This window comes from Argentina silus, assembly GCF_951799395.1.
Source record: "Argentina silus genome assembly, chromosome: 1".
In the NCBI taxonomy this organism is placed as follows: domain Eukaryota; kingdom Metazoa; phylum Chordata; class Actinopteri; order Argentiniformes; family Argentinidae; genus Argentina; species Argentina silus.
This window is the reverse complement of record NC_139655.1, coordinates 31,671,735-31,683,004: the sequence shown is the minus strand read 5'-3', so window position 1 is coordinate 31,683,004 and position 11,270 is coordinate 31,671,735. Positions and strand designations below refer to the sequence as shown.

Here is an 11,270-nt window from a genome sequence, read left to right as displayed (position 1 = left end):
GGAACTATTTTTCACGACAGCTACACAGCCATGACAGTAATGTGGTCAGGGGAGATTGGGAATCCATGGAAAAGCCCTAGCTCTCCAATCCCTTTTTACATTAAAATAATGTATGCTCAAAAACAGAAATATAGGAGCTGTTTACATTAAAAGTCATGCCCCCCTTGCTTGTGAGAGAGAGACTGCAAATAAGTGAGAGAAAAAAATCTCTTCAAGGTCCCCACTATATGGCCATAAGTGAGAACCTGAAACATTCTTCACCATCTGACCTGTCGCATTTTCAACATGTAATTGAAAGTGTACCCTTAAGTCGTCACTGTGTAAAATGTATGACTGTGACCCCATATATATATATAATTAGTTTGGTAAAATGTGGATTTTAGCACCAGGTTGATGGATTTTATGATAGAATGCAGAGAAAACATTGTTACATTGGAGCCTGACATTTGGCAAACCAAAATTAGTACAAAGCACTAAAATTACCCTACCAAGTTACACAATGGTGCACAAAAATAGTTTAATGGTTTCCATTATTTATTAATAAACAATCTCTCTGAGAGGTTCCTGTCTATCATTAAAAGAGATCCGGCCATTCCTCCAAAGTGAGCAGCCGGAAACAAAAACAATTTTAAACATTGTAGATTGTAGACCAATGGCGACATTGAAAGAGCCACAGACCTAAAATATTAAGATGGTAAACATCATCCCAGTCACTCAAAACTGGCCAATGACAGATAAAAAACACTACCGTAAAAAAAGACTGCAGACAAACTCAATGCAGGAATGGGAAGTGGGGTTTTTTCCAGTCATGTTTTTTATCTAGCCTCTGTCATATAGGCCAGTTTTGAGGGGTGTTGTTGAACAAAAATCTAAATGAATTGCATTTCAGGCTCCAGTGTGACAAATGTGAAAACTGTACAGGGATTCACATACTTCTTGGCACTCTACACCATATGCACTCTGGACTACGTTTTTCAGCCAAATGAGTAGATTTTTCTACTGGAGGTACAGTATGTGTTTAAATCACAGAAATTAGATTTTAGAGTTAACTATCCCTTTAATCGGAAACTTCAAGACAAAAGGTCAATTTTCCCTTCCTCTTCATAGGTGATGGCAATGCCTTTCCTCCCCTTCACTGCCTTCATCACAGGTGTTTCTCCCAGTTTCTGCTCGAGTCCTTGCCAGCTACGACCCGCCAGGAACGAGGCTGAAACAGATGGATATTAGAATTAGAGAATGTAAACCACATAAAGGAAGTACCGTAATTGTTACTCAGAAAACATACTTTTATTACAAACTAAGTTTTCTATAAACAATGATTTGACTTAGTTTTTCCTCTTTTACTTCCACCATTTGTATCAACCTGAAGTTCACATGCCCACAGCAATAATGTACATGAGCAAAACAGTTAGTAATTTCTCATTGCTTGTTAACAGTTAAAGGGATAATTCAGGTTTTTGGATGTTAGACCCAATTTTCCACTTACTTTGGGTCTTGTAGGCTCACCCAGACACTTTTTTCTGTCACATTCTTGAGCTCTTTTGGCTGGCTCCGGGGCTAACATTTAACCATACAAGTTACGCTACACATATGACTACTTAAATACATCTCCACAAATCTCCAGACATCTCAAATCTTTGTGAGCTATACATGCATATCGATATGAAAACAAATGTTATTTCCACTATTACAATCATAAATGTACAGTGCCTTGTGTAAGTAATAGGACAATGAAGCGTATTTTCTTCTTTTGCCTCTATACTCCAAAAGTTAGAATTTGATCAATCAAAAAATTCTCAACTTTTATTTGATAGTATGTGTGTACATATTGGTTTCACCATTTAGAAATGACAACACTTTATATACATAGTCCCCCTATTTCAGGGCACCAAAAGTAATGAGGCAATTGGCTTGACAGTGGTTTCTGGTTAGTCAGATGTGTTCCATAAATAAATTGTACAGGCATAAGAGAGCTGTCAATGTCTAGTATTGATTCAAGGCTTCGAATTTGCCTTTGGAGTCTGCTATTGATGTCTGTCAACTAGGGACCAAAGAAGTGTCAATGACAGTCAAGGAAGCCATTATTAGGCTGGAAAATCAGAAAAAAAAATCTCATATCATAAACCGTAGGCTTTGAAAGGAATTATGAGCTCAGCAATCGCAAATGGACTGGTAGGTCATCTACAGTGGATCACTGAAGAATGCTCACCATACAAAAAAACAGCAATCAAAAAAATCAACAGTTCGTAACATCTTATCTGCTTGAGTAGACAAGATCAAAATTCATTGGATGGTGCTTCATCATACAGTAAGATAATGACCCAGAACATACTGCCATAGCAACTAGGGAGTTTTTCAGGACCAAAAAGTTGAAAGTTATTGACTGGCCAAGTCAATCCTCAAATTTAAATCCAATTGCATTTAATTCCCTGATTTTAGGCAAAAAGACCTTGACAAATCCCCCCAAAAAACAACTGAAGATGGCTGCAACACAGGCCTGGCAGAGCGTCACCAGAGAAGACACCGAGCGTTTGGTGGGGTCAATGAGTCGCAGACTTCAGGCAGATATTGCATACAAAAAATACTAAACATGAGTGCTTACTCTGGACATTATATGAATCTGTCCCATTACTTTTGGTGCCCTGAAATAGGGGGACTGTTGTGGTGGAAGTCTAGGATTTACCACTCTGTACTTCAGCTCTTCGGAGGTAAGAATCAAGAAACAAGTCCTGAGTAGCCACAATATCTGAGTCCTGTATTTATTGCTTGCAAACAAGAGACAAGAGCGTAACAGCAGCCCAGTGTAGATCCGGGGGCCTGTTCAGCACAAGTCTCAAGAGGTGATTATCAGGGTTGTCTTTTATACAGTTTAAACATAATGGTAGGCGCCGCCAAGGCTATCGGCTGAAGGGCTTGTGCTTACGTGAGAGAGGGCAGGAGAGAATGAACAATGGGGAGACTTTCTTACTGATCAATCAGCATTCAACATTTCACACCTATCGGCAAGATATGTCTGTACTGCGCTCCCCCACCACTCCCTCCGAAATCACCGCTGTTCATATGGTAAATCATACAGTGCTTCTCAGAACAATGGCTATAGAACTTTAGAGGTGTGGCAAGAGAAAATGTAATCACAGTATTTATACAAGTTGTATCAGTCATATGAAAGTGTATAACCTGAAAACAGTTCTATCAATGTATTTGATAACACTAGGTATAAAAAGTATTGTAATTTCTGAATGGTTAAACCAACATGTACAAAAATAGCCTGAAATAAAATCTGAAAATATATACTTTAATTGTTTGATTTAAAATCTAACCCTTTAGAGTATAGAGCCAAAAGAACAAAACAATGCTTCAGTGTCCCATTACATACTCAGGACACCGTATATTATTCAAAGTGAGAATACTTCCTGTTATGCCTGTGCTATGTCCGAGCACTGCCTTATGACAGAGCGGACAATGTAATTCGATTCAAGTAGCTCGTGCATTCTATTTTAAAGGCACAATGACAGATAATTTTCTACAAAAACATCATATTTTCCGACTGGACCCCTGAAAACAAAATCATATTTTACATTTAGCATGGAGTTTTTAAGCACACTGCTATGCTTTTGAGAGCAGAACTGTTTGCTCGCATTCACGTCCACTGGTATGGCTAAATGCAGCCAAAGAAACCTCAAGAATGGAAATATGACAGAAGAAAGTCTCTGGATGAGCCTCCAACACCCCAAGTAAGTGGAAAATGGGGTCTAACTTCCAAAACACCACACTCTACATAAAACACATAAAATCAACTGAGTAAGTGTTGATAAAAAAAAAAAAAAACAGAAATTTCCTCACAGGATATAGCCATTTCTCCCATTATAGTGAATCTCAACTCTCATTGCTCAAAAGTTCAACTCACAGTCGGTCTTTAATCAGTGTGAGGAGACAAGTGGAATACAGACGTTCAGATCATTCAGCCACCAAGAACTACCAAAACTCACGCAACAATTAAACTGTACAGCCCAGGTCGAAAAGCATAGCATACCAGCAGTGTTAGCGTTGGCCACAGTAAGTCCTTGGTTCCTTAGGACGAGAGAGGAGCCAGATGCGGAAGCGGCTGGCTCAAAGGTGGGTAGGCAGCTAGTTCGTAGAGCTCCAGTGATCAGTGACATGTCAGTGCTGTCCTCCAGCTCCTCAGGATTTGCCAATGGCACATGACTGGATCCACCTGAAAACAAAATGATATTTTACATTTTGCATGGAGATGTTTTGATATCTATATCATGCTATATATAAAACATAATTTCCCAGGTGTATCCAAGCAGATTTAATTTGCCACCTGATGTGCTTCAAGTGTGGAGTCACATAAATCATAGGATATATCATGTTTCGCTGCAGCATTTCATTCCTTTGAAGGTTTTATCATGTTGATAAACATTTAAGTTTATAGAATTGCCAATTTAATAAAGGTTTCAATATTTACATGAGCCAAGTTGGGAGAGCAGCCTATGACATGTAAATGTGCAGCATTGAATGTGCAATGTCTTCACTGCATAAAATTCACATCTTTGAATCATTTTACTATATAACATCACCAAACATACAATATCGTGAATATTATAAGCTACTTATTCACAAAATGCCAGCAACTTAAATTGAGGAACAAATCAAAGTAGATCCAAACCTACCAGGAAGGAGATCCCGAAAGTCTGTGACATATTCTCCTGACCACTCCCTGTTCTTGTTGCAAGCCACCTCCATCTCAAAAGGGGTCACGACAGGTTTGTAGAACTCACTTGAGTCCAACAGCGAGTTCTCCGGACAAGCAATCAACACATAAATGTCAATCTCTAGAAAGTTGGCCAGTTTGGCCACATTCAGTTTACCCATGGCAAACATGTAGCTCTTTTTTCCAGCTCTGTGGATGGTTTCTTTCAGCTGCTCGATAATACTGAGGAAGTTTGCAAAACAAAGCGTGCCCACGAGAATGCCCACCACTCGGGCATCTTTTGCCCTCTCAATTGCGTAATATCGCTTCATCAAGGCCCGGTTGATACTGATTGACTCTGGCCTTCCTGTCATAGTTATAGGGTCAAAAGAACAGAAAGAGCAGTGGTTTAAAGTCATCATGAAGTTTGTTAAGGTTACTCCTTCATGCCCTATAAAGAACACACTGTAGTCCTCAATGCTTAGTCCACTTTTTAAGGTGTATTGTCTTCCAAACTGGTTAACAACCTGATCATCGTTTGGACCTGAATGACTGCTGCCATTGCATTGTCGGTGTGTCTGTCCATGACTGTAGCAAAGTTCTCCATCCACAAGAAGGGTTGAGGTGACAATGTTTGGATACTCTGTGCACAGGAGCTCCAGGAGATTGTCTGAGGAAAGGAATTAAAACAAAATCAGCATTGAATAAGTGACTAGAAACATTCAATGTAATTGCGTGAACCCACACAAGACATGTTGTGGGCTGCTAGTGATATTTTCAAGGGGAAAAAGCTACATATTGCTCCATTTATCATTTCAGGTCACTGTTGAGATATGGTTGTTTGCTTAATCAGCATTAAGAACATCATTTTGCATTGTTTCTCTTCTGAATCCTGTGCCAAAAAGAAATAATAATAATAACAAAATCACTGAAAAACCAATATCAGCAGAGATATCAACAATATATATATATATATTATATATTGTCTTCTTTTAGCTCTATACCTCAACAGTTTGGATTTGATATGAAAACAATTACTATGGGGTCAAAGTAGAGATTCTCAGCTTTAATTCAAAGTATTTTCTTTCTGATTATGTTCACCATTTAGAAAGTACAAATGGTACAAATGGTTTCAGGGCTCCAAATGTATAAAGTACTCATGTTTAGAATTTGGTCGACAATCCTTTGTATGCAATAACTGCCTGAAGTCTGCGACCCATTGACGCCACCAGATGCTGGTTATATTCTCTGGTGATGCTCTGCCAGGCCTGTACTGCAGCCATCTTCAGCTGTTTGTTTTGAGGTCTTTTTGCCTAAAATCTTATCACTAGGAAATGAAATGTATGTTCAATTGGATTTAAATCTGAAGACTGACTTGGCCAAAAGTCAATCACTGCAAACGCCTACTAGGCCATTTGCGATTGCTGAGCTCACCAGTGTTTTCTTTCTTTTTTAATGATGTTACTAACTGTTGATTTTGGTAGGTCTAAGGTTTTGGCTATGTTTCTGATATATCAGAAAAATCTTTCAGCCTCATAATGGCTTCCTTGACTTTCATTGGCATCTCTTTGGTCCTCATGTTGACAGACACCAATAGGAGACTCCAAAGGCAAATGCAAAGCCTAGAATCAATACTACACATTGACAGTTCACACCTGACTAACCAGAAACACCAATCTGAAAAAATAAAACATTGAATTAAAGCTGAGCATCTAGACTTTAACCTCATAGTAATTGTTTGATTTCAAAATCCAAACTGAGAGCTAAAAGAAGACAAAATGCTTCCTCTTTCCAGTACTTATGGAGGGTACTGTATTTGATGACAGTTTTACCAAGGATACTTTTGGGAACAAATGTTTGTTTTGCAAACACTAGAGTGCTCCATGACAATTCTTACAGACAGTTGAACATTTACCTTGACAATGTTTCCACCACTGATTTCGCAAATATAAGCAACATGGACAGCGGTCATGAATGAGTGACTGATAGCACTATGGATGAAACCTTATTTTGCATTTTCATCTTTCTGTGCTTGTGGTTCAGAATTTCATTGAAATCGATGCTATCCGAAGGTTTATTGAAATGAGAGAGAACACAACATGTTGCACTGCTTTGAAGACCCCCCTCAAGCACAATTCAACACACAGTTTCACATGGCAAACTTGGCGCATTGTTCTCCACAATTTAATTTCACTACAGATGGGATATGGCAAAGAACAGGTTATTTAGTTATTATTTAAAGTTTAATGACAATGATGAGTCCAGTTTTTATATTTTACTATCCAGAATGACTGTCTTCAAAATAAATGTTTTATAGCCATAAGACAAAGGAATTCCTCAGACAAATCCATCTTGAATTGAAATCATAGATGATTTCTCTTGGCCATCAAAGGGGTGTGATTTTGAGAAGGTGTGATTTTCCAAGTGTGTAAAGTCTGGAACGGCTATTCGGCAAGATACGCGCGCACGTTTTCAAAATGAGAACACCAAATCTTGGAAACTGCGGAGCCAGAAGTGCGTAAAAGGCGATGAGGGCAAGGAAATCAGAATAGACACCCTAACGCATATCTGGTCTGGTGGTATGGAAAATGCACTTTGTGTAAACGTTGGACAGACAAATTGAGGGCTAAACTTAAGACAAAGGGGATAAGTCATTGTGTAACAGTGAAGTTTGAGATGCTTACCAATAATGTGGCCATAGTTAACATCGTAAAGGACGATGACGTGACTCTGTCTGTCAGGGTAGAGGTCTCTGAAGGATGATGCACATCTCTCCTGGTCCACTGTTCTCCTTTCAAACACATACATCAAGGGAAGCCTCGTGGAGGGGCTCAGGCAAGCCCTCCCGTAGTGCACTATGCAGTCGGCTCCGACATGCTCCGCTGCAACCTCATCTACACAACAACTGGAAATTCCCAGTACAGTTTAGTCCGAGTATTGTGTATCTCGTCAGTTTTATTGCCCAATCCCCCGAACACTTATTGCATAGGATATTTTTTGTGAGAATACAATTACTGCCTTCTAGTAATTACTTGAAACAAACGTCCCCACATACATATACATACATTGTATACATATACATACATATACATACATTGTATTGCAAACCAGCACCCTTTCAGCACTGCAAATCCACCCCAGCTGTACTCAAATGTTTATGAAAAAAATGCCAAAACAGTTCAAAAGATAATTTCAGTGGTTACTGGCTAACATCCAGAAATTATGACCATGCAGTATTCCTCCTTCTACTTAGCAAATTAATAAATTTGCATTTTTGCTTACCTGCCATAGGTTGTGTCCCCAAGTATGAATAGTTTTGCATCACTTCCTTTCTCGATCTCTGCAGCAATTGGAATTGAATCAACTAGGAGCTCATCTGGGAACTGCAAAGCAACCTAAGGGTACCAATGTTCATAGTTAATTAGTCGTTGGGCACTTACAATTGTATGCATTAATGTATGCAATTTGCATAGATTTCTTCTTTCTATTTTCATTCTTCCAGCGGCTCTACTAAATGTCTGTTAACAAAGGGCTGGTAACAGGGAGATGTCTTCATCGGCCCGGCTCATTGTCAAACTGCGCTTACACCTGTTGGCTGATCGGGCCTGGGGGCTCGATGAGTAGAGATTGATATACTGACAAGTGTATAAAACGCTCTGATGTTTAGAGCTGTTTATCAGGTCCAGACGGGTCCACTCGGGTAACTCAACTGTAGTGTCATTTACCTGAGTCCTGTGACAATCGAACAATACCTGACACGGACCTGAGGTGCTAGTTTAATTTTTGGACACAGACCTGCTCGTGTCCCGGGTTATCGGGTTTGGTTGGACCAGTAAAGACCTCTAATACTTTTTCTTGGCACTGTAGCTTATTTATCTAGTCTGTTGAGCATGACAACGTTTAATTTAATATTTTGAGATAACATCAACAACGTTATTAACGTGACCAGCTGCTAATATAACAGAAAATTAACTTTTCCCACCATCTTAATTTCTGGGATGATGGGGAACACAAAATGATTAACAATTTCATTATGGTGCTAGCAAAGGACTGCTAAATAAATCCACCATTTTCATAACAGTGTTACATCGCTGCACATTTGTTTGTGCCTCTAATAGAGTGTGAGATGTTACACTTAGAACGTATTGAGATGTGAGAATCCTTATTGTACTGTACCTTTTTAAAACAATTATCATTGATGAATTGGCAGGTCTCCTTGATCTGATACAGATCCTGTAGATTCCCAACATTCCTTTCTATTGTCACATCTACCATACGCTGAAGAATCAGCTCGCTGTTGCTGCTGAATGCATCCGCCATCGTCACATCTGTGGATAGAGAGTACAGTAAAACATGCTGTTCACCTTTAATCAACTAATTCAAAGTAGTAGCTATGGATCTAGCTGCTCTGAAGTCATGCAGATTGGATCAAGAATGTTCCTCACTGACAGTGAAGAGCAATGTGAAAGGGCGAGCAGATACCTAGGCCTGAACATGTCCACCACTCCTCAAAAAATGGCTCACATTGGTCTATAGGTGGCGCTGTAATAAGCACCTAAAGTCTAAGGCTCAGCCCCGCTGCCCCGTTTGAATTAGTGTTATGAACTTTGCATACTGGTCCTTCTCGAGGACCCATAACTTCCGCCATAATTAATTTTATATAATTTATTTATTCATAAATGTTTATTATTCAACTTCCTCTTTTGATTAGCTTTCTGCACAAAACACAGGCGTTTATGCTTGTCAAACAAATGCTAACTGCTTATACGCTATTGTTTCTATGAAGAAAAGTGTAATAATAACATGAACTGACAGGTAAATTAAACTATTCCCCACTGGGACAGTATTGTGGCCAGAAAGTTTGACCACGCTACTAATAGGCCCTGTTTTATTTCATGGATTATAATTGTAAACAGGCCCTACAGTTACTGTTGTCATGTCAAAATGTGTAGAATTGCAGGAAATGAAATTGAAATTTCTTCCCCTCCCTCCCGAAAAATACAGAGTCCCCAACTTAAAACTCACGCTACGCCTATGGGTAGGCTCCTAAATATTTCTCAGTGCGATTTAAAGGTTTACCCCCAGTGCCACTACAACATCAGTGACATTACATGAGAACAAAATCAAACAAATGAATACGAGGTCACAGACTGGGCTAAGATATTTTCAATACAATCTCTGCTTTTACCTATTGACCCAGTACATGAACAGTCATTATGTTCTACAGTAGCATAAAAACAATATGCATCCCCGACATTGGTAGCTAGCTAATTGGCTCACCAAGCATATAACCCCAAAAGGGTTGGTCATGATAAGTATAATAGAACAAAGGTCTGTCATCAAAACATGATCACCGGACAACATTAATTTTGCTTACTTGTAAGAGAAATGAGAAACGTAGCAGTGTACACACGTGTAGTAGAGCAACCATCCCCAGCACGACAAACTTGTGTCTACGTTGAGAATATCACTTCCGGGCCAACGTTTTTTTGTGTCCTTCAAAATAAAAGCATATGCACATCAATGGCTGTGTTCCAAAATGCGTTCTTGCACTCTAGAGCGTATGTACGGTATACCTCCTAGATAGGGGGCAAAAACGCACAGACCTGTAAATGATGAAGTTGCTGAATAAACTTCCTGGGTTTGCCTAATTGGTGGAAAAGGTTTGAGGTAGCTATAGTTCATCTTCACTAGCAATCAAGTCTTGGAGAGGGCAGGCTTTCCCCGGGAGGAAGAGCAGTTCAGTCTTGTTAAGGTTGAGCTTGAGCTTTATTACAACCTGCATGACCAATAAATGTACAACAATAAACGTGCCATCTTACACCCATCATCTTCCCTTTTTATAAAATAATATAGGAGTTAATTCACTAGCAGAACAAACCTTATAATATCCAACATGAACAGTTTAGGTCATACAAGAATAGAGCTTTTCTAATGTCAGATATGAAAATAAACGAAATAAATAAACCGCAAATCATGATAGTCAGTCCATTTTTTTTTGTCTTTTATCTTATTTCATTTTTCTCTCAACAGTTTCGAATAGTAAAGGCTTGGGCATGTATGGCTTCCATTGGAACTGGCTCATTTGTCTTCAATGATGATGTAACTGCTGACAGCAGCAGCAGAGACATCTTGTCAGCCCAAGTACAAGCGGATGCCTCCAAACTCATTGGACGACGTTTCATAATACAGCAGGACAATGACTCAAAACAAAATTCATTGAGGGTGCCCAGAGCACTCCGCCAAAAACAGCGTGGTGTGAAAAACAAAAAGGTAAAGCGCTTTTCATTTGTACAGTATTGAAGTGCATATAGTTGAAAGCATTAAAAACAGAAAGACAAAAGATACAAAGATTTATAGTTATGTTTACTTGTTACCTGATATTGGATTGTGTTTTATTGGGGGGGGCGGGCGTAGCCACCACTCTCTGCACAAGACCGTACCCGAAAAAAATACTCAAACCCCCCCCTACTTTACCACCCTTTGCACATGACCTTCTACTACTACTACTACTACTACTACTTTCCAGCAGATTAAAAAAAATATTTGGGATATTTTCAATTGAATTTGTGGC

The 11,270-nt window shown here is 39.1% G+C and overlaps 1 protein-coding gene across 1 annotated transcript; it reads right to left on the bottom strand.

The window, feature by feature from the left end:
- Positions 1-1,064: 1,064 nt before the first annotated feature.
- On the bottom strand, positions 1,065-10,162 carry dph2 (diphthamide biosynthesis 2). Its single transcript, XM_083668750.1, has 7 exons — positions 10,074-10,162; positions 8,873-9,024; positions 7,979-8,091; positions 7,381-7,601; positions 4,677-5,366; positions 4,034-4,216; positions 1,065-1,207 (listed from the first exon to the last, which is right to left on the bottom strand). The coding sequence occupies exons 2-7, from the start codon at positions 9,014-9,016 to the stop codon at positions 1,071-1,073; spliced, it is 1,488 nt and encodes a 495-aa protein (XP_083524876.1). The 5' UTR covers positions 9,017-9,024; positions 10,074-10,162; the 3' UTR covers positions 1,065-1,070.
- Positions 10,163-11,270: the final 1,108 nt, after the last annotated feature.

Bases quoted from the DNA above. Each gene is read 5' to 3' on its own strand.
- dph2 (XM_083668750.1), bottom strand. From the start codon at position 9,016: ATGGCGGATGCATTCAGCAGCAACAGCGAGCTGATTCTTCAGCGTATG. The intron at 7,602-7,978 runs GTAAGCAAAAAT...GGGAATTTCCAG, and splicing joins GGGGACACAACCTATGGCAG to TTGTTGTGTAGATGAGGTTG. The intron at 4,217-4,676 runs GTAGGTTTGGAT...TTTTGTTTTCAG, and splicing joins CTTTCGGGATCTCCTTCCTG to GTGGATCCAGTCATGTGCCA.